At 34.8% G+C, this 26,704-nt stretch overlaps 1 protein-coding gene across 1 annotated transcript; it reads left to right on the top strand.

Moving 5' to 3' along the window:
- The first annotated feature begins 3,334 nt into the window (after nucleotides 1-3,334).
- LOC134840410 (glutamine synthetase-like) lies at nucleotides 3,335-14,431 on the top strand. Its single transcript, XM_063856192.1, has 5 exons — nucleotides 3,335-3,921; nucleotides 6,835-7,025; nucleotides 7,322-7,567; nucleotides 12,627-12,826; nucleotides 13,957-14,431. Exons 1-5 carry the CDS (start codon nucleotides 3,744-3,746, stop codon nucleotides 14,246-14,248), a joined length of 1,107 nt encoding a protein of 368 aa, XP_063712262.1. The 5' UTR covers nucleotides 3,335-3,743; the 3' UTR covers nucleotides 14,249-14,431.
- The last annotated feature ends 12,273 nt before the right edge of the window (nucleotides 14,432-26,704 follow it).

Below are 26,704 nucleotides of genomic sequence, written 5' to 3'. Positions count from 1 at the left end.
AGTTTTTAGCGCAATTTTGGGAATCAATAACTTGAAAGTACAAAAAGTTTTTGCAAAAAAAATTGAAAAAACTTCTAAATTTTTCAATTTAAAAGCTTTTTTTTCGTTTTCATAATGATTTTTTTTCAAAAATGTTTTCCAATTGACCTATTTTACTATTAAGTTCAAATATATCTAAGTTCTATTTTTCGCTTAGATTTTTTATCACAACATGCAGAAGAAAACGACACCAACTGCTTAAAAAAAAACTTTTTTTTTGTTTTTTAAGACTGTGGTCAGACTATTCTGTGTTACTGGCACAGTAACCGGATATCCTTGTTCCGTTTTGGTATGTTCAGTTTTTAAAATACGTGACAGACGTTTTGTAGAAACATGATCAGTTTTCTGTACAAACCGATTGCTGCAAACTATTCTCGGTCCGTTTCGAAGTAGCTTGGTTGGTGTCGATTATTCATCCGTTATTATTTGTTGAGTTCTGATAGTTTGATTTGGAGTTGTTTGTTGAGGTGTTTCCTTGTTGAAAACTTTGAAAACTTGAAAATTGGCACGGAATCTCTCGGCATGCGTTTGTGTATATCTGGAACCATTCACTTGAGACAGTTAAAGGAGGACAGTCCCAGCCATTGCCAATAACATGCCCCTGCCATTCCAAGGGGACTCGGTTTGGTAGCTTGCGAGCGCATTGTTCGAACCTCTTGTTTGAAGGCCAATCGATTCACAAGGCACTACGCTAATGAAACATGATCTATTGAAAATAGTTTATAGAACTTTTGTGTTGAGGAAACCATCTTAAAAAATTTCGAGACATTAGTCTTCGAGAAGTCCAAGCTTCCTTTAAATATCTGAGTGTTTGAAAGTTGTAAAATTGCCATGTTTTAGATCATTTTATGAAGTCTTTTTGAAGTTTGTTTCACAAATTATTTATGCTTGGCCGATTTATTTTTGCACGAAAAATTATCCTGCGCACGAAATTGTTTTAAGTTGAAATGCAGCGAGCAAATTGATCATATTTTATATATGGGTGTATATGGAGTCTTAACAGTCCTAAGGTTATGAGTCTCAAGGTCAAAAGTTTTTCCCTAATTTTTATATGAACCAAAAAATGAATTTTTTGAGCGCTAAATGAAATTTTAATTTTATTCAAATGAATATATTTCTTCATCTTAGAGTTTTTTCTTCATCTTAGGGATCAAAAACTTGAGAAAAAAAAATTTTGAAAAATTAAAAAAAAATTAATTTTTTTTTGATGTTTTCGTTTTTCTTGTCGTCAAAATTTGTTTTCCAGTTTGCATATTTTACAAGGACTGACGCGAATCTAAGATCTATTTTTTTGCTCAGATTTTTTTATCACATCAACCCGAAAAAACGACACTAATTGGAAAAATAATTTTGTTGTAATTTTGTAACACTGGTCGGAACAAGCTGTGCTATTTGCACAGTAACCGGCTGTCCTTGTTGGTGTTTTGTCTTTTTCTTTCAACACGAGACATTGAACTGAAATGCGCTGCTTATTTTGTAAGGCTGATAAAACTTTGAATCATGTGCAAATATGAGTGTTTGCTTCTATCCGAAACTTTGAACAAGTACTTGATTTTTTTTGAAAAACAATTGCAGGATTATCCGAAACCTTTCTGCTGACTACTAGATTGGCGTGAGATTTCAGTGCAAAGAATTTACTCGAACTCATTTGACATTTTTTGTATAAAAATTTTAAGCCTGATTTCAAGCACTGAATACTCAAGGTGAAAAAAAAATCAGTCAAAATTTTTCGAAAATTGCCTGAAAACGCAGTTTTTCAAAAAATTTCCCGCGGCTTAGAAAAATTGGTCGAAATAGGATCTTTATAGTGATTTTAGACAGCTGAGAAAATCAATTTAGTTAACCTAAAAAAATCGACAAAATAAAAAATCCTAGATCCGCCTCTGGCCCCTGCTATCATTTAAGTCATTTTAGAGACTTAGCGGTTAGGTGAAATTACTAAAAAGGACAAATAACGGCTACGAAGATTTGCTCATTGTTTCTCTTATTAATGTCCACGCCCTTGAATGTGAAATTACTCAATTAGAACGAAATTCAATTAGCGATTAGGAAAAGTTGAAAAAGCAATTGGGGGAAGTTATTAACATTTTTGTTCATTTTTAAGCTGACGTATTTGTACTCTAATGTTTTTCTACAAGAACGTGTCACGGTTCACGGTTATTTATGATGTGGTTTTCATTGATTCATTAATGATATTGTGCCTTTTCTCTCTTTTTTCCTTTGTACGCAAGGGCTGAAAAATGAAACAATAGTCTTTTTTCGATTCCAATGCTGCTTAACTTTTTTTGCTTCTTTGTGATTGCGACCAGCAAAACAGGTTTTCAGTTTGATGACGTACAATTTGCTCTCCATTTAATGAACAATTCCCCCGTTTAAAACGGTAAGACTGAATTTCAATGAAGCACGTAAGTAGCTGCAGAAATGCAAAAAGGAATATGGTTGTACCTCTTTGGAATGTGAAGCTTACCAAGGAAGTTTACTGAGAGCCTGTCACATGCTGACATTTACTCTTCTAGTAATTCTTGACTCTCTTTTACACACATTCGAGCCCATTAACCCCTCAATTTTGAAATTCGAAAAGCGTACTTAACATTTTCATATTGCAAGTGAGCGACCTAAATTTACCCTGATTTGTTTACATTGCAAAGGAGAAGCAGGAAAATTTTTTAATTTCAATAGAGCGATTTGTTGCGCTTTAATCAACCCGAAGGGAGAGAACTTTCGTAATCTATGTTGTTCACGCTGTGATTTATAGAGGAATTAGTGATTATTTGCCTCTTTTTACTACCTGTTCGGCAGTATGTTTTGCATTTTCATCCAGTTGCACAAAAATGAACTAAATGAACACGTTTCATTTTGAATAATCCAACATTTTGAATACGGGCGGTTTTTCAATTTTTACGTAACGAGAGAACATTGCGTAATCTTTTTGTTCACGTGTTTTTTTTATAAATCAGGTCACGTGCATGTCCTTGAAAAAAATGTCCACTTGCGTTCGGTTGACCAATTTGACTAATACATAGGCAGTCGAACTGCGATCACACTATACGTTGTTCGCCTACAAACGGGAAAAATTTACCCATTCTTCACACGCTTCCTGTGCTCCTCTTTCCTGGTGCTAGGAAAATAAGACAACAGGCCATTAATACGAGAGGCCATTAAGACGACCAATAAGAGTTATTACATGTACAGTGAGCAGTTCGAATTTAAGCGGTTTAAATTTAACAGAAATACAATGTGGAGAATTACATGTGGCGTCGTTTTTAAGTCCCACCACAAACGGTTGTCGTCTTAACGGCTGTCGCCTTATTTGCCGGTCACCCTCTTTCGTTGTATTTGGACGGATGGTTCGGTTCATCTTGATTGCGTATCAGTTGTAAATACTTTTTGTTAAATTTTTCAATGGGAAAGCTAAGGTACTCCGGACGGGGAATTACTACTTAAGAAAATTGTAGTAAGCAAATACATAATTCATATCCCTATTTTTATACCGGGAAACAATTCAATCTCTTAGGCATTAGAACTGCCGCTTTTTACTCGATTAAAACAGAACACAAAATTTGATCACAAAAGCTCAATTATTTCAAGCAGTCTATCCTCAAAACGGCGTCAATCTATAATTTATCCGTCAACTCTGACTTTGCCGATTTGCTACTTCCTCTAAATTTATCTTTCACTCACCTTTAAAAAGACATTTTGGGAAAATGTCAGCAGCTCTGCCTATTCAGACGTTGCCGCAACTACAGGACTCGTTCGCGTGTTATCGCGAGAGGGAGCCCGAGCCAGACAAAGTGATCGCCACCTATATCTGGATAGACGCAACTGGACAGAATCTGAGGTGCAAGTCGAGAGTGCTGGATTCCAAACCAAAGAAGGTTGAAGGTACCATACACAAATAATGTTGGAATATGTACGAAAACAGATGTAAATTATTTTTGCTCCCTCTAATTTTTGGTTTAAACTGGTTAATTAGGGGGCTCTGCTTCTACAAACCACCCAGATATAGGGTGCCGGACATCAAGCCGACGGGACTTGAAGCCGAATTGTAACTCTTTTGAAGAATTTTCAACAGTATTTAGTGGCGTTTTCAAAAAATTTATGCCTCCGAATGGGTACTACTATGATAGAGTGGTCCCTCGAAAAAGCAACTATGATAGACGGGTCCCGTATGCATTTTGCATGCTATAATTTTGAAAACCAAATTGTGTATAAATTATTCATTTTAAAAATCTCGCAAAATATGTTCAGTCAATAACTTTTCAGAGTAAAAATTGTAATTACTACATTGTTTATATATTGAAGTTTCCTCGCATATTTTTACTTTACGGTTTAACAACCATAATTGGATTGACTTATTTGTCATCAAATTCCACTATTGGCGTTTTTTTTTTTTAACCTTAAAGTGGCGAGGGAGAGGTTTTAAGACGTAACAAATCATAAAATTTATTTGAAGATATACTGCGACATCTTTCTGAATGGCGAGATCATAATTATTAACCGTTTGAGAGCTCTATATGTCTTATTCTCAAGGGACCTGGTTATTTTCAAGGGACCACTCTATAATTAGTAGCAAAAAGTTCGGACAGACAGAATTAATTAAAATGAGCAATCAGTGTGTTTCGACGCTTTTTGCATGCAAAATCTGGAGCCGAACAACCTTGAATTTTTTGTCAGACCAAAATCAAAATGCGAGATCGTCGATTATCCGATGATTATGCTAGCCTACTTTTTCAATACTGCTAGGAACATCCAGATTTTACTATAAAACATTTCGACGCTTCGGATGTTATTACCCACCGTGGTTATAGGTTTTGAGCGAAACTCGTATCTACTCAACAATCTCCCTCCCATTATTATATCTACCAAAGAGTCTCCAGCCTTGTAAATAAATTGAGTAAATTCGCACTTGCGCGTTGTATGTAAATTCGAATTTGGCTGCATTCTGATTGGTCGAACGTTCGCTGCAATTAATCTTTTTAACGATCTCCTCCCCTTTCTTGAAAGGGGATTATTAAGTAGATTCCGTAACTCTGCTTTATGAACTTTCGACGTATTGTTTATTTCAGTTTTAATTTCGGTTGATGTCTAGACAGTTGCTCTTTTTAATTAACTCTGTCTGTCCGAACTTTTTGCAACTCTCTATATCATAGTAGTACCTCCGAATGATGTTAAGGAAAGTTGAAAAATAAAACATGGCTGAAGGCAATTTTCTTGATTATAAGCTATGCATTTCAAAAACCGGCTGATACATAAACGGATGCCAATCCCAACCCGGGTTGACAAAAAAATGCTTATCATACTATTTCATATTATGAAAAAAATGCTTATCATACTATTTCATACTATTTCATAGACCAAAAAAATACTATGAAAATAGCATGATAAGCATTTTTTCCCTACCACGAAATATTATGATAGGCATTTTTTCCATCCTATGAAATTGTATGATATGCATTTTTTCCATCAATGGAAAAAATGCATATCAAAAAATGAAACATTAACCCTGGACTTTTTTTCATAAGAAAACCCAGAGTGTAACTCGCAGTTACCACGCAGATGAACTGCATTTGGCAATTTTTGCCACCTACGTTAATTGTTACATTTTCACATGGAATTATACACCAAAAATGCAACTTTTTGTTTATGGCTAGATAATTTTTGGTTTGACAATTTTGGTAGTTGAGAAAAAATAAAATAAAATTTTGTTAAATCTCATGTAAATTCATCCAGAAACATCGTTAAATTAATTTGGAAGATTTTATTTTTTCTATAGCAAAATGCTTATCGTACAATTTTCATATATGAGAATATTATGATAAGTAATTTATTGACCAAAATTAAAATCATGTTTTTATTGAGCAGAATGATTCAAAAGATAGAAAAAGAACAAAGTATTTCTCTAAAAACGTTTAATACAGTTTTTAAATTTTGTATGAAAATTGTATGATAAGCATTTTTTCCATAGTCGTCATATATGAAACTATATGATAAGCATTTTTCTTTTATGGACGTCAACCCGGGAAGTGATTCATTGTCATGAACAAAGCTTATTATGGACTAAACTTGCCTACAATTTTGAAAAGCAACGTTTTACAGATGAAAAAATGGTGCTTTGAGGTGCTTGTAAAGTTTAAATTTCGGCCTGAAGTCCCTTCGGCTTGAAGTCCCGTCGGCTTGTTGTCCTAGACCCCAGATATAAACCTCACTTTCACGGTGTAACCATTATATTTACGATGTTTTATATGCGGACCAAATGTGTTTTCAATTGGTTTATCGACTCACATGCTCATTTTCAAAAAAAGACGTCGAACAAAACCTTACAAAATATTCACCTTCAATGCTCACATGCTCATTATCAAAAAAGACAACGTCGAACAAAACTTTAAAAATATATATTTGGAAGAAAGGCGGGGGCGGGGTTGGGATTGAAAAACCGATTTTGTACACTTCCCAACCTGTTACAAATTAATTTGGCAGTTGTTTTACGTGTTATTACGGCTAAATGCGAGTTGTTGTTACGATGTAAAGTATGAACAAAAAGAATTCCACAATAGTTAATTTGTTCATGTAAAAGTTTCAATATCAAATTCCAAATAATTTTAAAAATTGAAAGTGAAATGTGGTGGGGTAGAAAGCAAGAGCCAAAAACCTAACTCGGGTTACCAAATTAATCTGAAGAATACACCCATATTACTCATCCTGTCTATTTTCCACGCATCTGCATTGCGAATCGATCAATTTTCACAGTAGTTACATGAAAAAAGGAGCCCTTGTGTCGATTCTAAATATATGCAGATTACCCTGACTGGAACTTCGATGGATCATCCACTGGCCAATCCTCCGGCCACAACAGCGACTGCTGGCTGAAGCCCTGTGCAGTCTTCCGAGACCCCTTCCGACGAGACCCGAATGTGCTGGTGCTGTGCGAGGTGTACCAACACGACTGGACTCCCGACGCCCACAACAAACGACACTCGTGCAAAAAGGTAACAAAAGACCAGAAGACCAATTGAGTTCATGAAGTGCACTCAATACCTTTGATTTAGCTAGATCCTAAATTTCGAGGTATTTCAAACAGAAATATTTGTTCATCAAGTTTTACAGTCTGAATTTAATTGATTTTGAGTTCTTGAAGCTTTTCAAATCTTTAAAATTTTTGAAAAGGGAAGTTTTTAATTAAGCAATGAATTTTTCATTTTTTTTTCGATTGAACCAAATCAATTTGCCAAATGTACCTCCTGAATTGTTTCGTCTAATTGAGTCAAAAAAATTATGCTTGCAGGCAATGGACGCTGTGAAGGACCAGGTTCCCTGGTTCGGAATTGAACAGGAGTACACTCTGGTGGACCAGTCGGGATTCCCCCACCTCTGGCCACAGGGGGGATTCCCCGGACCCCAGGGCCCCTACTACTGTGGGGTGGGGTACACTAAGGTGAACGGGAGACAGATTGTAGAGTCTCACTTGAGTGCTTGTCTCTATGCTGGAGTGAAGATTTGTGGGACCAACGCGGAGGTCATGCCTTCACAGGTAAACGGGGCTGAGCGGTTATTTTTGAAAATCAAAGTCAATTGAGTCAAGAGCGTATCTAAAATATTTACTAGAGTAGCAAAATTTTTTCTATAAGTATTCAAAAATTCTACGCTTTTTGTTGTTGTCGTTGCGTTCTTCGTTAACCTCCCTGCCCGTGACTTAAGTTATATTAAGCACTATGAGCGCTTCTGGAAAAATTTTCATGTCGGTCGACCACACGAATATAAATATGGGGGCAACTATTTGGGCGGGCGATGAAGGGGTCGAGTTTCTTACGGATTTACCTAGACAGCTTTTCCGTTGGTGGACTAAGTTTTTCAAAATGTTATTGGCAGGCGATGAATTTTGGTCTGTGGAAGCATTAAGAAAGTTCTTCGTCTAATCCTGAGTTTTGAATGGCAATTTGATTGCTATTTCTCATTTTCAGATGTCGGTCATTTTTCTTCATATTGTGTTGATTTTCTGAAGAATATATTGATGTAATCCGGGTAAAATTCCTACAAATCTTGGGAAAGTCTTATATTTCCTCACAAAAGAGTACATTTTACAGTTCTCAAACATTTTTACGGTTCTGAAAACATATTATGGGTTCATCTTTGGTCTTATCTAATCACGTGCGCTTTACAATAGATTTGATTCTAACTGAGAACGACTTGGTAAACATATTGCGCTAAGCACATGGGCCTGTGTTGCAAGCCCGCATATTTGCAGAAACAAAGTTCATTGTGAACGGCAAGCAAATATGATCAAGACGTTATCAAATTGTACCGAATTAACAAATTTTTCCGTAGCCTTGAGGTGAAATTTGACCATGCAATGTCTGCGAACACTAAGTTTGCCGTTAAGAGTCAAAGCTTTGCCGCCCTGATTGACTTCTTCATAATTCTATACACGTCTATTAAAAATGCATCCTTAAGCTTTTAGACATTTAGTTTTAGATATTTTCCTTTATTTCCTGGTCAGCAAAAATTGTTTTCGTCATTTGGATGAAAAATTACTTGAGACACAATGACAGAAGAACACTTACAATTTCGCGGCAAAATTTCATTTTTCGGAATAGAAAATGAGAAACAAAAATCTTTTCTCACTTTTTGAAATTTTTGTAAGCGTATATCGAAAAATGCAGATCATAAAATTATTTTTCATATAAATTGTTGAATAATAAACATTTTTCTATGAAAAACAAAAAATTCACACTTCAAACATTTTTTATATATCCGACTTTTTCGGAGTCGATCTTGCTGAAAATGAAATGAAAAGAGCCATCAACATGGAAAATATGGTGCACGGACTGCATATAATTTCAGTGTTTTTTTGTTTAAAACATGTTCAAAACGTTTTAAACGTTTAAAACGTTTTTTTAAATCGAAACGTGTTTTTTGTAACCCTGATTAAAACGCCCTGTTTATTTGAAAACGTTTATTTAAAAAAGATATTTTTCAATTTTCAAAAATAATATTAGAAATAATTAAAAAAGTAAAAAGTTTTTGTCTATTTGACGGCCCTCATGTTAGAAGCGCATAGAAATGATTCTGTACAATAAGAACATTTTTTTCTCAAACTTCGAAACTTTTAAGTCATATATGGAATGCAAATAATTCAATTGATTTTTAGTTCATTTTAAACGACAAAATAGTTTCCAAGCTTAATTAATAAATTTCAAAAAAAATTCGCCTTTAAAGTGATATTTGTTTGACATGTTTTCCGTTTTTCGGTTCAGAGAGATGGTTATATTTGTCAAAATAACACCTAGGAAATTAAACGTATTTGCTCTCGATGAACTTATTTATTTTCTAAGCTGGAACTCTGTATCCTGCAATTTCAGAAATTAAAACTTTTAAACTTCTTAGACTCACACAATGAAGATTTAGACTGATACTGCTGATTAAAGTTTTTCAGATAGCTGTTTAACCAACACATGCAAGTTACTTTAAAAAAACTTAAACGTTTAAAATCAACCTCATCAACCTCCTGTCTTCATAAGTACTGCCGAAAGTTTGAAATAAGATGAAACAAATTGATAACAGATGCCCTGCAGAAACGTTTGCGAACCAGAAAATTTTTAAAATTATGTTACTTCACATTTTATGTTAGTTTTCCTAAAAATCAATTTTGTCAAGAAAATCCATTCCATGTTAAAAAGCTTACCGGACAATTCTATAGATAAAAATGAATGAAAATGGCATTATAAACACCTTTTTATACAATGGGATTTAGGTAAAATTTATTTCTTCGTAAAATTTAAGACAGCAGTTTTCATATCAAAACAAGGATAGGCGGTTATTGTGCAAGTAGCACAGAATATTTCGACCATATTCTTAAAAAAGCAAAAAAATGTTATTTTTCAAAAGTGTCGTTTTTTTTCTGCGCGTTGTGATAAAAAGATCATAACAAAAAGTAGAATTTAAGCATAATCGACAGTCATAATTAAAAAGGCCAATTTGAAATCAGTTTTTTTTTGTTGTAGAATAATAACCAGAAAAACGAAAAAAAAAATAGTAAAAAATAAAGTTTCTGTTGCTTTGCTGGCTCCAAAAATGGCTCCAAAAACTAACATCACGTAAATTTCGCGTAAATAAGCTATTGTAACCCTGCAAGCTTGCCTTAATAGCTCGAAATTAGACCAAAAATCAACAATTTCGAACCGGTTTTTCTCGACACTGAGAAAATTTATATAGTTTTTTAATGTCGCTCAAATCACGACTAAAAGGCCTTTGATATGATATATAACTCGACCCATTCCGATGATTGTTTGTGGTGTGATAAAAACCTGAGTTTGCGTGGAAAACAAAAAAGAATGAACTAACCACATCCAAAGAAAAAATTACCTCACATTTTGCAAATACGGAACAATTAGTATCAGTATTGTTCGAACTTAGGTTCCGTTTTTCTGATTTTTTTGGTCAAAAATACCAAAATCAGAAAATTTGCGTATAAAAACGCACAGGTTTAAAAGCAAGATAACCTCACAGATAAACTGCTTTTAGAGATTCGCCATTCCAACGAAATTTTTTACACATTTTTTTGCATGTGAAGAGAAAGTTTCTAATGAAAGGTTTCTATTGGTGTTTGAAAACTATGTCCTGCTTATCAATGTGCTTTCAGCCGAAGCACTAATGGAGATTTTCGGAGTTTAAAATCACCCAAGGAATAACCCAATGGACCAAAAACACTATCTCTACCCCATATATCTACTTCGAACTGCGAAATTAAGAATAATCGAAACTGTAGCTTAATTCGTAAAAGTTGGGCTACTGAAAAACTGGCTGACAAATTCATATAATAAAAATTAAAAATATCAATCATACTGAAAAGCAAAACAGAGTTTTCTAAAGCAAATAGGAAATTTTCAACTTCAGCTTTCAAATTTAGGCAAAAAAGAAAACTTGTCACATTTCCTGGAAAATTCGGGTTTTGTTTTGTCCAAATTACTGCTTTCTGATCGCATGAAAAAATAACAGGTAACTTAAAAAAAACAGGTTTATTCTGCTAAATTGTTAAAACTTTCAACACAATAGCGGAATGATATTTCATCTGAAAACAGAAAAACACTGATTACTCCGCATATTAGTAAGCTAGCCACCATATGACGTTGCAATTAACGTCAAAGTGCAGAATCTAATGGTGGGCGGATTAAAAAATCTACCTACTGGAATTGCCCATATATGCAGTTACGCTCTGCTGCCGAACAAAAGGAAAGAAGGTTGCTCAAGTTTCTATAATAGACGGATTAGAATTGAGTGCAACCTTCAAGAGGGGTAAAAAAATAAGAGTAAAACTGACTGAATAATGAAAATTGGAGATCAGTACTCGAATTGAAAATTTTAAAAGAATAAATAACTTTTGAAGCTTTTTTTTCTCTGGAACAGTTTTGTCTGTGCAATTTAATAATTTTGGCGGATTTTTTATAAGAAAAATCGGGTAAAAGGTCTTGAGCTTAGAACTGAGAAAAAAATTGAGTTGGTAAGATTGCTAACTTGGCTAGTTTGCTATAAGAGATTTAATCGGTCGATCTTTTCAATCATCTATGAGCACTTTGAGTAAGCAGCGAATTAACAGACGCCAAGCTTTACTAGACATTGACGCCAAATGTATCCAAGTCTTACTAGATATTGAGCGCGCGCGTGAAAATATAAAAAAGTTCCATAATTCTTTGAAATTTAGTTTTTTTCTTTCTAATCAAAAACCACTTCAGAAACGTTAAATCGTGTCCAAAACATTGTTTTTCACCTGATGCTATTTTTCACCCAATTGCATTTTATTGCGGTTTTGACAGACCTCACCTACTGTCAAAAAAGAGTGCCCGATAAAAAAGGCTTAATTTATATACGAAAACAAAAAGATCTCCATTGCTCAAGTTTTCTTTCAAGAAATTTGTTCGGTGCAATTTTTAGAATGCTTACATAGACAGTCTACAGGGTTTGACCGAGACCAAAGATTCCCAATTTCGAGAAATTGTTCAAGTTTTTTGACAGAATAAATTACCTGATACCTTTATATTAAAGTATTTGACTCTTCTGACCTGTTTTTAGCTTAAACACAACAAAGAGAAAATTTGACTGAAATTTCCAAATTGAAATGTTCATCTTCAGCTTTTTTTTTCCGAATGGACACATACAACTACGGCGTTTTGTTTTCGAGACAAATTCGTTTAAAGTTTTGAGTTTTTACTCCAATTTGGGGCGAGTCGAACTTAGCTTTCTTTTTCTCTGCTGCTTACCCACACTGGATTTTCATCGATAGTAGTTGCTTATAATGGATTATTAGTGACAAATAATTGATTATAGATGCCAGTTTTGAAACTTAAATCCATTTTGAGACACGTCAGTAACGTGTCCCATTAAAGGTCCAATCAGTGAGAAATAAATTTAAGTATACCTCATAAAGGGGCATAAAAAGCCCCAGTCCAGAAAAAGTCCGCAAAACATTGTTTATAAATCATAGTATTTAAAAACTTAGTATTTAAAAAAACTTAGTATTTAGAAAGGTTCCGTTTTTGTTTTTCATTCAGATTTTGTTAATAACTATTGAAATAGACTCGTTGTTGCTTTTCCAGTGGGAGTACCAAGTGGGTCCGTGTGTGGGAATAGAAATGGGGGATCATCTGTGGATGGCCAGATTCATCATGGACCAGATCAGCGAGGACCAGGCAGTCGTGGTCAGTCTGGACCCCAAGCCCATACCCGGCGACTGGAACGGGGCAGGGTGCCACACCAACTACAGCACCCTTCCCATGCGAGAGGAGGGAGGCATCAAGTAAGTTTGGGCATTTTTACATATTATTTGGAGATTTAAAACACAATTTTAGGCGTGAAACATGCCGCAATTTACTTTGAAGACTATAAAATGAAATTGTACCGATAGCATGGCAGTTCATTTGATTTTAATAAATTATGCGCGGTGTTCCAGCATGAGGGAATCCCTCGCATAGTCAGTCGGATTGGAAAAATTAAGATAATCAAAATCTTAAAAGATCCTCTGCGCACCCAAAGGTCCCCCTTTGGTACTTTTTAAGAAATCCATTTTTGGCCGACCGACCCTAAAATTTTTCTAAGGCGCCAGTATATATTAATTTTGAGGTGGAGCGCGCGCGCCAAAAGCAATTTTTAAGTCAAAATTTTCCGAAAAGTGCCCAAAAACGGATTTTTTGACCAGTTTTTTTTCATAAGTTTGCCTGCGGCGCAAAAGACTTTGTCTAAATAGCGTCTCTTTAGTGTTCTGGGACCGCCCGCAAACTCAATTTGGTCGAGCTAAAGAAAAGAGCGACAAAATTTTCAAAACCTTTTTGAAAATCCGCCCCCCTCTCTCGAGAAAATCCTAGATCCGCCCCTGGTTATGAGAATAGTATTTTCATATCGAGAGGAAATTCAAACCGAATAGGAGAGAAGACCCTTACTGTTCTTAGGAATCATTTTTTTTGTGACGAAAGAACTAAGACAGTTTCTTCAGGAATTGTTAAGCTTCTTCCAGAGATTCGCTTTTCTGCCTTTGATTAAAATGCGCTTTTTTCCCAATTAGCGCCCAGAAAACGTTGCATCATTGAGTGTAATTTGAAGGAGAGAAGTCGTTAAAATCTTTTGTGCCAATAGTTTTTTGATCTTGCCTCATAGCAAGAAAACAAATCTCAGAAGGTTTTGGAAAACAAAGATTCAATGTTGTGAAGCCGAAGGATGGGGATTTCTTTTCCGACCCCATTTTTATATTCCTGCTAATTTTTAACAAATTAGTTTCAAAGCAAGAGATCAGAAAATGAGAAAATTTTAAAATTCTTTTATCCAATAAAATACGAGGAGTAGTGGCTACAGATTTTGACCTGACGCTTTGTGTAGAGTTTTTTTTTAGAATAATCGGAGTTTGCAGGCTAAGGTGTCTGTTTTAATTTTCAGGTACATCGAAGAAGCGATTGAGAAACTGAGCAAACGACATGATGCTCACATCGCCGCCTACGATCCCTCGGGTGGCGAGGACAATAAGCGACGACTGACTGGACTCCATGAGACAGCCAGAATCGACCAGTTCTCGAGTGGTGTCGCGAATAGAGGCGCCAGTATCCGAATCCCGAGGCACTGTTCGGCCGAAGGCAAAGGGTATCTCGAGGACCGAAGACCGGCATCCAACATGGATCCCTACGTTGTCACTGAGATTATCGTGAGAACTACTCTTCTCAACGAAAAGTGATTAACTGTGAATGAAACACCTGAAATGGAACTCTCAGAAGACGACAGCGGACTGATTTATCTGTAATAAACGTATAACCAACCAATCAAACTTACACATCAGTGCACGATTTTTGAACCAAGATTGATCATTTATTGTGATATGATAAAAATATATTGAAACTATATCTTTTGGTTGTCAATAGGTGCCATCAGGTGTAACTCAGCCCAGTGGAAATAAATTTTCGAATCAATTGGGGTGGCGTAAGGAAAGGCCTAAGAAATCACTCCTTAACAAAATTGAAATGTAGAGTTATGGACAGCAAAACAAAATAAAACAGGGTTCTTTCTATTTTGCTCTACAAAAATTTTAGATGTATACTTAGATAAAACCGTATTTATGAACAAAAACCCTGACTATTTGCAGTTTTTTTTTCAGTTTTGGGGTATATTTTGGAAGTGGATCAATACAGCTGCATATGGTTCGAAATATTGTATTTTGAAATGCCAAAATATTGATTCAGAGCTGAACGTTAGATTTATCGACCAGTTTTGATTAGCGCCAAAAACGATTCTCGAAACGCTTTTCCAGGTGCGAGAAATTCAACTTGGACTACGGTTCAAATTTCTTGCAAACATTGAGGGTTAAGACCCCGAATCACTCATTGAATGCTTGTTACCGATAGTCTGACCTTGACAAAACAAATTTCAATAACTTATCTATAAAAAAGTAAATTACTGTCAAAAAATTTCTTGAAACTAAGACATCTGAAACTGTCGTGGAAGTTACGAAAACACATCGGACATTTTTAAAATTCTAAGGATTAGATTGACGGAAATGCATGGAAAATTGTTCATCCGCAAACCAATAAAAATGAATGAGGGTTTTTATGTTTGGACTCCTATTATTTGAATTTGACGGGACAAAAGTATTGATCGACGCAAGTATTTCAACCAGCTTAGGCATTTTTTTCTGATAAAATCAATGTGTTTTGTATTCAGTTTGAACGCTTGAATACTTCAATTCCTTTTTGATAAATACGGTATTGTTTGCACCTGCTTGAGAAACAGTGGGATCTTAAAAATGAGACCCGCAGTACTACGCAGGATGCGTTTTGATTACTTCAACAAGCAACCTACATTTGAACACAATCGCTGCGATTTGATAAATCGATTTCTATCTAATCTTAACAGTTAATGCTAACTGTATTACGGATGTGAACGCTCGTTCATTAAGTTTTGTGGTCTATAGTGTAAAATCGTTGGCGTAAAGTGAGGAAAATAGACGGAAAAGTTTTTAATCGTATTTGACTTTTTTTTTCAAATACTTCTGCAATGGCATTATTTATGCAGTACTCTATTCCATCATCAAATTGTTTCCTATAGCTGGATTTTGAGTATAGTTGTAAGATGTATTAAACATCACTCCAAATACCTGAATGATCAATTTAAGCAACGCTATAAGTCGGCAATAATTCGTGTCTAATTTAGAACCTTCTTTGTGCATCGATAAGTTTCGCATCCAAAAGTTCTAACTGGCAAACAGCTTGTTTTTTTTGAATCATTTATTTTTGTGGTCTGGTCTACATTGGAAGATTTATTTACCAAATATAAAAATAAAAAGCCGAATTCGAGGCTAGCGGTTGCCTAAAAAAATCAGACCTGAAAGATTCAGATAAACTGAGCCCTTCTTCCGAATATAGTACGGTTGAACATAACAGTTCAGCTGAGTTTGCAAAGAAAAATATTGAAATCACTTGCGATCAGTTGAGACCATTGTCCAAACTACCGATTTTGTTAACTGCTTAGCTAAAAAAATTGCTGTTTTTTAATTTTTACAGAATTCTTTTTAGTTTTCTTCAGTTGAGACTATTGTCCACAGTACCAATTTTGTTAATTGCTTAGCTGAAAAATTTGCTTTTTTAATTTTTAATGATTTCTTTTTAGATTTCTTCAGTTGAGACTATTGTCCACATTACCGATTTTGTTAATTGCTTAGCTGAAAATGTTGTTTTTCTATTTTTTAATGATTTCGTTTAAGTTTTCTTAGAAATAAGTAAAATTGCATTTAGTCTCCAATACATGCTTTCCATGAAATTATATAGTAACATGTCTAAACATTATCTCATCAGCTTTGTTTATTAAATCAGTGTACCTCAGTTTAAAAAAAAAGTTTATGTTTGATTCCTACTATTTGAACTTGACGGGACAAAAATATTGATCTACGCGATTGTTTCACCCAGCTTAGGCAATTTTTTTTCTAATAAAATCAATGTGTGCTTTGTATTCAGTTTGAAAGCTTGAAAAGTTCAATTCCTTTTTGATAAATACGGTATTGTTTGCACCTGATTGAGAAACAGTGGGATCTTAAAAATGAGACCTGCAGTACTACGCAGGCTGTGTTTTGATTGCTTCAACAAATAGCCTTCATTAGCACACAATCGCTGCGATTTGATAATTAGATTTCTATCTAATCTTAGAAGTTAATGCTAACTGTATTACGGATGTGAACGCTCGTTCATTAAATTTTGTGGTCTATAAGTGAGGAAAACAGACGGAAAAGTTTTAAATCTTTTTTGATTTTTTTTCAAATACCTCTGCAATGGCATCATTTAGACAGTACTCTATTCCATCATCAAATTGTTTCCTAAAGATGGATTTTGATTATAGTTGTAAGATGTATTAAACATCACTCCAATTACCTGAATGATCAATTTAGGCTACGCTACAAGTCGGCAATAATTCGTGTCTAATTTAGAACCTTCTTTGTGCATCAAAACCGGTTAATTCGTGTCTAATTTAGAACCTTCTTTGTGCATCGATAAATTTCGCATTCAAAAGTTCTAACTGGCAAACAGATTGTTTTTTTGAATCATTTAATTTTGTGGTCTGGTCTACTTTGGAAGATTTGTTTACCAAATATAAAAATAAAAAGCCGAATTCGATGCTAGCGGTTGCCTTAAAAAATCAGACCTTAAAGATTCAGATAAATTGAGCGCTTCTTCCCAGTATAGTATTATTGAACAAAGCAATTCAGCTGCGTTTGCAAAAAAATATTAAAATTTCTTGCGATCAGTTGAGACTATTGTCCACATTACCGATTTTGCTAATTGCTTAGCTGAATAAGTTGCTTTTTTAAATTTTAATGATTTCGTTTTAGTTTTCTTCAGTTGAGACTATTGTCCATATTACCAATTTTGTTAGTTGCTTAGCTGAAAAAGTTGCTTTTTTAATTTTTAATGATTTTGTTTTAGATTTCTTCAGTTGAGACTATTGTCCACATTACCGATTTTGTTAATTGCTTAGCTGAAAAAATTGCTTTTTTAATTTTTAATGATTTCTTTTTAGTTTTCTTAGAAATAAGTAAAATTGCGTTTAGTCTCCAATACATACTTTCCATGAATTTATATGGTAACATGTCTAAACATTATCTCATCAGCTTTGTTTATTAAATCAGTGTACCTCAGTTTAAAAAACAAGTTTATCTTTGATTCCTACTATTTGAACTTGACGGGACAAAAATATTGATCTACGCGATTATGTCACCCAGCTTAGGCAATTTTTTTCTGATAAAATCAATGTGTGCTTTGTATTCAGTTTGAAAGCTTGAAAAGTTCAATTCCTTTTTGATAAATACGGTATTGTTTGCACCTGATTGAGAAACAGTGGGATCTTAAAAATGAGACCTGCAGTACTACGCAGGCTGTGTTTTGATTGCTTCAACAAATAGCCTTCATTAGCACACAATCGCTGCGATTTGATAATTAGATTTCTATCTAATCTTAGAAGTTAATGCTAACTGTATTACGGATGTGAACGCTCGTTCATTAAATTTTGTGGTCTATAGTGTAAAATTGTTGGCTCAAAGTGAGGAAAACAGACGGAAAAGTTTTAAATCTTTTTTGATTTTTTTTTCAAATACCTCTGCAATGGCATCATTTAGACAGTACTCTATTCCATCATCAAATTGTTTCCTAAAGATGGATTTTGATTATAGTTGTAAGATGTATTAAACATCACTCCAATTACCTGAATGATCAATTTAGGCTACGCTACAAGTCGGCAATAATTCGTGTCTAATTTAGAACCTTCTTTGTGCATCAAAACCGGTTAATTCGTGTCTAATTTAGAACCTTCTTTGTGCATCGATAAATTTCGCATTCAAAAGTTCTAACTGGCAAACAGATTGTTTTTTTGAATCCTTTAATTTTGTGGTCTGGTCTACATTGGAAGATTTATTTACCAAATATAAAAATAAAAAGCCGAATTCGATGCTAGCGGTTGCCTAAAAAAATCAGACCTTAAAGATTCAGATAAATTGAGCGCTTCTTCCGAGTATAGTATTATTGAACAAAGCAATTCAGCTGCGTTTGCAAAAAAATATTAAAATTTCTTGCGATCAGTTGAGACTATTGTCCACATTACGGATTTTGCTAATTGCTTAGCTGAATAAGTTGCTTTTTTAAATTTTAATGATTTCGTTTTAGTTTTCTTCAGTTGAGACTATTGTCCATATTACCAATTTTGTTAGTTGCTTAGCTGAAAAAGTTGCTTTTTTTAATTTTTAATGATTTTGTTTTAGATTTCTTCAGTTGAGACTATTGTCCACATTACCGATTTTGCTAATTGCTTAGCTGAATAAGTTGCTTTTTTAAATTTTAATGATTTCGTTTTAGTTTTCTTCAGTTGAGACTATTGTCCACATTACCGATTTTGTTAATTGCTTAGCTGAAAAAATTGCTTTTTTAAGTTTTAATGATTTCATTTTAGTTTTCTTAGAAATAAGTAAAATTGCGTTTAGTCTCCAATACATACTTTCCATGAATTTATATGGTAACATGTCTAAACATTATATACTCATCAGCTTTGTTTATTAAATCAGTGTACCTCAGTTTAGAAAAAAAATGTTTGTCATAAACTGCCATTCAGCCTTTTTTGCTGAATAAGTATCACTTTTATTATTTAACTACGGTGGGTATAGTTTTTTATTCCTTCAGGCAGCATGTTATCGTTTCAGCAAAATTATCACACGTTTCAACAAAACTTCGGAGGTTTTTTATATGACTCTCTTACACTTCCTACATCCAACGAAATTTTTTTCGGATTCGAGAGGCTGAAAAAGAAAACTTGTATCCCTTATAAGCTAAGATTTTTATGCTGTCTACTTCAAACTTGATTATGACAGGACAATGATTAAGGATTTGGAAAGCTTTCATGTGATGAAGCCTCTATCTTGCAATTCTGTAAACAGTTCTTGAAAATCTTATCTAGGCAGCTCTTTTTTTTCGTTCTGCTTTTTTAGGTTGCGAGGGAACGCACAAAAATGAAAACTCCTCTCGTGACGTTTAGCAGATTCTGTCCAAGATCAGTGAGTTGACCTGCAATTTTCATTTTCAATTATTATATTTTTTGGGAGGCAGCGAGAGGATCAAATACAAAGCAAGACATAACAAAAAGCTTGAAAAAACCAACACTGTAATGCTGTTAGTTAATAGTCTGATTTAAATTGACCGGGCAATCCGCGTTAAACTTGAAAATTAAAACGCGTTTTTCTCAAATTGGATTGAGTTTAGGTGAAAACTTATGAAGACAAAACTTGCTTAAAATTTTAGCAGAATTAATATGGTGTAATTTGTTTTTAAATGGTTTGCAAACTTTTTTGGAGAATATATCCTTCTTAAAGTTTGTTGGGCTACTTAAGGGGCTCACTTTGGGTGCATATACAAAACAGTCCCATACAAAACAGTCCAATACAAAATAGTCCCAAAAACCATGTAATGGAGGAAAAAAAACAGTCCAATACAAAACAGTCCGGTTTAAGGTCGCCGGTGGGCGCGTTGCACGCTCGTCGTCGCTTTGCGGCGATAACCGGCTCTAAATTTCGTATTAAGTCCTACCGTCTGTTGGCAAGCTTGCAACACGTTGGCGCGACTGCGGCGGTCACTATTTTGTTCATTATGCTTGTTGAACAAAGGACAATTCTCGGCCTGCCGGCTTGTTAAAACAATTATTAATTGGGACTGTTTTTCGGACTGTTTTGTATCGGACTGTTTTTTCGTTCATTTTCATACTTTTCCGGACTGTTTTGTATTGGACTGTTTTGTACAGACACGTCATTTTGATATAATTATGTCGGTGATCGACTGGATATTTTTGGCGTAATTTTTGATTAAATAAGAAAAGGCAAAATGACCCATTTAACGGATAAACGTTTGGGCCTGAATTTCGCAAAACAAATAACACCATATTAATTCTGCTAAAATTTTAAGCAAGTTTTTACCTAAGCTCAACCCAATTTGAGAAAAACGCGTTTTAAATTTCAAGTTTAACGTGTTTTGTCCGGTTAATTTAAATGCAGCGTGTATTAAATTTCATTCCTGTCATTAACCACTCCTTCCAGATCTGAAAAAAAGGAATGGTCTAGACCTAATTCTATTCTTTTTTGAAGTTAAAAAAATTCAGCTGAAATCGAAATAGAGTTTGGAAAATGAAAACACTCCATTTCATAACGATTTTCTTAAAGAGCTCAAAACTGAAATCATAGTGTATTCCTTTTTGAAAGTCCACAAAGCAATGAAACTCTGATGAAGCAAAATCGAAAACTTGAATAGCAGTGGTTAGAAATTGATCTTAACTCCAAGTTCATCACGAATTTAGCTCCGATTTGAAAAATAATTTTCCTTTTTTATTACATTACAGGTTTGTGCTCAGAAATAAATTTGTTTAATTTATCATTAAGCATTGCGTGTAATTGACAAAAGCCCTGCTCGCAGTCTAATTCATTTTATTTTTGTTCCAGGTTGTTAAAGCCAATTCAGATTAATAAAATCGCACGAAGACGCAAAATGAGGCCACTAAGCCGATATAATATACGCTGAAACCTATTGGACCGAAAAAAAATTTTTCTTCAAAAAAATCGAATTCGTAAAACTACACGAAAAAAGCAAGCTTCGAATAGAAATGATAATTAAAAAGCTACCTGCTCAAAACATATAAGTTGCAGTATTTCCAATGTAGAGGAACAGGAGATTAAAAAATCCCAAGATATGAATCCGGTTACAAAAGTTATTTTCGAGCAAAAAATTCTAGTAACCGATTGCAACAACCTTGCTTATCGCAAGGGTAAATGAAATGAGTTTTTCTTAAAAACAATCATTTTGACCAAGCAATTTCGTTTTCCGCGCGTTCTTTATGGGCATATGTTCCCATTACCGACGCTAATGGAAATTTAAACGAAAAAGCTCTATCAAGTGAAATAAGAAAAAGTAGAAATAAGCATCGAATTAGCGAAAACTCGGCTATGTCTCGAATTCCAATCTGCGACCTAGCAAATTTGAGTCTCACGCACTAACCACGGATGCTTAAAATCCCCCAAAAACTAGCCACCAATAACGCAGCTACATATGCTAACACAGCTACATATGCTAATAAATTGCCAATTCGATGCAGCAAAAGTAGCGCCAAATACAAAAAGACACAATTTTGCATGTATTAAATTGGAAAGCATAAAGCCAAATTATGTATAAATTATGCATTTCAAAAAAATTGCTAGATATATTGAATTGGAAAATTTCTGAAGCCGAGATTTTTTATCTTTTAACAGCTTTTTGAAACAAATAACATTTCTCAGTTCATTTGATGAATTAAAGATAATTTACTACCGCAGCCTACCGATTCAAAAGTGCGACCAAAAGTAACACTTAAACGCGACTTCGGTTGGAAAAATAGAAAGTTCGTACTAATACACTTTTCTTCGCAAATAAATATTGTCTTAGATTATTAATTGATGATGGAGTGTTCGATTTTTAGGAAAACCCACCTAACATCCAGGCGCTTGTTTTGATTACGTTTTGAGCAAAAACAAACCTGTAGATTCTACCCGAGTCATGGGTTCTGATTACGTTTTGAGAAAAAAACAAACAACACAGCTTTTTTAATTATATAGAAGAAACTTACATTTACTCCAATCATTCGAAATACAAAGATCTGAAACTATTCAACTGATCTACAAATATCCTGATCTACTCCAAACAATCTAAAAAAGTTTAAAACTATAAAATTCAGAAGGTATTCAGGCAATTCGCGAGTTTTAAAAAGTTTGACTTTAAAGAGGTACATTTAGGAGCTCGAGTAGATTGGTTTCCTGCAAATCTCGCAAGCCATCCACAAAAGCATTATATGCAGAGTTGTTTTTCGTCTCTAGTACCCTAAGCAGTTCGTAATTTTTCATGAAGGTCGTCTCGTGTCGAACGATCGTTTCTCGAACTGTATCTTCGATTACTTCATGCGAAATGAGGTAGTCACAAAGAAGCTCGCATGTCTGTAGTCGCATACAAATATCGAAGAAAGAGGCACGTAGCAACTTGCTACGGTCAATGTCCATCTGAAAAAAGTCAAATTAGCTGCAATTCGCTAATTCAAGAGATAATTACGAAATATAATAATCCAGTTTAGAAAAATCTAGGGGCTAAGCTAGGATTTCATCGGCGTAATTGACACAGAAATGCCAGTTTTTGGGCATTTTTGCGAACGTTTTGAGAGAGAAAAATGCATTTTCCAGCACGATCTCCAACCTCAAAATTATGCGGCCAAAATTGAATGTCTTAAAATAGTATCAAAGGAAGGACTATCGGGTTGAGGGGGGGGGGAGGGAGGCAAGTTCATGAGGGAAGGTTGTTGTTGTTAGTGAGGGACGATCACAATGATGTCGTGGGAGACTCGGAGAGTCTCCCCACTCTGCAGACGAACGATAAGATCTTCTCTGGGTGTTCTTGTAGCCCAGACAGATCTGGATCTTGCCCCAGAGTGTCAGATCTTTCTTCTTCTCAGAACGGACAGGATATCATGAAACGTTCGGTATCTTCAGGGGGCTGGTTGCAGTAGCGGCAGATGTCGTTCTCGGCTCTCCTGTGCCGATGGGCTACATACTTCAGCCAGGGAACCCTGTTCAGCCTCAGTTGATGAAGGATTCTTTCTTCTCTTCTTGATCGGTTTCTGTCAAACTTGAGGACGTTTCCATTTGTCGCTAATCGGTAAGTTGAGTCAGTCGGCGTGTTTTTCATGTAGTCTTTTTGCGTTCTGGCTTCATTCCCTTCTCGCAGATGATGTCCGATGCAGGCTCCTTGCGGGATTTGTACGCACCTCCTGCTGCAGACCGTTCTCCAATCTGCGCGGTACTACTGGACGCCTCTGGACTTGAGGCGAGGTCTTCCTTGAGACTTGATGAGCGGACTGAGTCCGCCCCCTCCCCTATCTATCTCCAACGTTTATTTGTTTCTTAACTCCGCAACTGAACCGACCGATCACAGTGCTTTTGCGCTTTCTGTTGCAATCACTTAAGATTATAGAGTCTTTTCTCTGCCAATCAAATGAATTCATTTTTGAAATGAAGATAGTCTAAAAAAATCATTGCAGGAAAAATTTCTTGAAAAAAATCTTTCAGGGAGAGAACATAAACAACAGACAATTGGAAAGGTGTCAACGAAGGAAACAGAAAAATACGACTGACTTGTTTTTTTTTTGATTTCTAAGAAATGTATCGTCTTCGAGTTTCGTAAAACTCAAGACGAATTTATTATGGAAAACTGTCAACTTTTCTGTTAGAGTTGACCTAAATTGAGAAAACTATATCAATAGATATATTTTGTATTGCACTTATAAATCTAAACATTAAAAACCGATTCCGAAACTAGAAGTTGCTTAAGAACCATTTCAGATTTCGTATTTCGAAAGCGTAATTCGCCTTCCTTTCAGCAAACTTATTTGAACTAAACTTAAAAAGAAAACAAAATACGTAACGCGAAGATAAAATTAGGCCTGAACATTTTAAAAATATTTTAACACTACCTATATAAGTGTCTTCACTACGTTTGTTGACACTTCAGCATCTGATTTACCGACTAACTAGGCTATTTAAAACATATTTGATCTTGATACCCAACATTGAAAAGATTCTTTTGTTATGTGAGCGAAAACTGGATCGTTGTTTTTATTTTGTAACAGGATCAAGAGCCAAAACTGGATCAAGTGGTAATTTTTACAATCCGTTGTGAAATTTACAGTTCAAAATCCGTTTTTGGAACTAACACTCATTCTTTATTCACTCCACCAGGACTTTCTTTATTGGAGAGCGTAATTTGCCTTCTTTCCCGTAAAATAATCTGCAGTGAACATCAAGTCATATCGCGAAAAATCAACCGAATCAACAAAATGAGCCGAAATGATAAAATTTTATGAAAAATATTTAAAATTTCAATTCCCTATTGCTATGAAAAAGACTATCACTTGCAACTACAATGGAAGATGCTGACAGCAGAAGAAAAATTAGTGATGTGACTACTAAGCCGACAATCTTCAGGCAGACACCAGTTGACCCGAAAAAAAGAGAGTTTGTCGAAACTTTTTTTAATCTTTCAAGTCCCTCCCTGAAAAACTAGTATAATTTGCTTACAGCGCAAAAAATACCCAGGGATGTGACTACTAAGCCGACAATTGTTGAGCAGACACCAGTTGAACAAAAAAAAAGAATTAAAAAAGAAAATTAGTTTTTCAAGTCCCTCCCTGAAACTGGAATCAACAACAGTTGCACTTGCAACTGCAAAGAAAGTTGCTTACAGCGCAAGCAAAATCCGTGATGTGGCAACTTAGCCGACAAAACTTGAGCAGACAAACGAAAATCCGACAATTAATTTTTAAACGAATATTCATTTGCATACAATTGCTAAATACCAAGATCCGGCCGAGACTCAATCCCAGACCTTAGAGATGGAACCTGGAAATAAAAAAGAGCAAATAGAACGGTCCAGCACGGAAGAAGTGAATAGAGCGGCCATGCTAACTGCTGCAACTGATTTTGTGAAACTAGTTGTTAAATCAAAAAAGTAGTTATTCCGATTTGATAACGCTTGCTAATCGCAAGCGTAACGAAATAGTTAAAAAGAAAAGAAACATCAAGACACTATTTTGAGTTATTTCACCAACGTAAATCATTATAAAAATAGAATTTTCTCGAATAACTCAGTACCAAAACTTTTCTGCCTTCAGCTCAAAATGGAGTTAGTAGGCACTGCTTGAAAAACTTCACCGAAGAATTAAGTTTTTTTAGCACAGTCATTCAAACAGTGCCGATAAATAGAATCTTCAACAGATGGCAAAATTACTTGTATAAGTTCTTCATTTGAAACAAAGAAAGAAATTTATTTCTCTGATTCAAAAATATACTTACCTGAATTTTTTTACATTTACAAAATCATTGACCAGCGCGGACACTAAATAGACTTTCTGGTCGAAGGGTAGTGCCCCAACGATTCTAAGCACTATGTATAATTGTAGCATAGACAACCACAATAATTACTTCCACGTGAAACTGCTTCAAGATTATGATTTTAAGCTTTCAATAATTGTAACAATGAATTCACGCCGATTATTGAGTTTTTTTAGGCGGTCATTTGGTACCATTAGAACCCCATAACAAATTATCATTTCCCAGCCTAACCGCCGCGAAAGACCCATCAAATAGACGTTTATGCAACCTTTTTTCAAAACAGTTTATAAACAGGGTTAGAAAATTCGTATTTCGAAATCATGCATCAATTTTAGCACAAATTTAGCAAGATGGTTATATTATCATTTCAGATTGTGATGTCCAAGTTGACGCTAATCCAAATTCTTCATATCAACACATCCGAAAAATTCGACTAGTAGAACTTAAAAAAGCACTGGCAGCCGGCCCTCTCGGAGTAGCAATCGTATTAATTCTTACTTCCCCGTAGAAAAAAACATTGGCAGGCTTAAGTGAGGAAAAATGTGGATAAAAAAATGCGATTGAAAACAATGATTCAATAATGGATTTTATTCAAAAATTCGTTTGGTCAAATCATTATTCCCCAGAACATAAAGATGTTTCATTCTTTGAACGTAACTACTCACTGGCGAGACATTTATCGACTGACATTCAATTGGAATCAAATTATTTTCATGAAGGATATCAAAGAGTTTAGATCCTCGATATAACAATGAATACTTTTGAGTTTTTGACTTGATTCTCATAGTTTTCAAAAACTTTTTATTAGATCTTCTAGTAGTTCTGCTGTGGTAATCGAAACAAAATAAATAGTTTAGATATTTTTCGAAGTGATGACCATATAAAGATCGTCTAAGAAATTTTAATAGCTCATATATGTCTAATTCACGTACTGTAAAGATTTTTCTTGAGGCAAAAAAAATTGAAGCGTTCATCTTTATTATAGCTTAATGGTTGATGAGCTGTGAATTTTCGAGCAATGGAGTGAACCCCCCCCCTAAATTTTCTACAGAAAATGACTGTCACTTATAAAAGAATAACAGTCAACTAACAGGATTTCTTCTCTGTCCTAACACGCCGCTGGGACCCGATTTGCCAAGATGTTGTTCAGCTGGCACAACTCAGAAGGTTTGCCTCCTTTTTCCAATTCCTTCAGAAGTTACAGTGGAAAACTAG

The sequence above is a fragment of the Symsagittifera roscoffensis genome, chromosome 2 (assembly GCF_963678635.1).
Source record: "Symsagittifera roscoffensis chromosome 2, txSymRosc1.1, whole genome shotgun sequence".
In the NCBI taxonomy this organism is placed as follows: domain Eukaryota; kingdom Metazoa; phylum Xenacoelomorpha; order Acoela; family Convolutidae; genus Symsagittifera; species Symsagittifera roscoffensis.
This window is presented reverse-complemented; position numbering and strand designations above follow the sequence as displayed.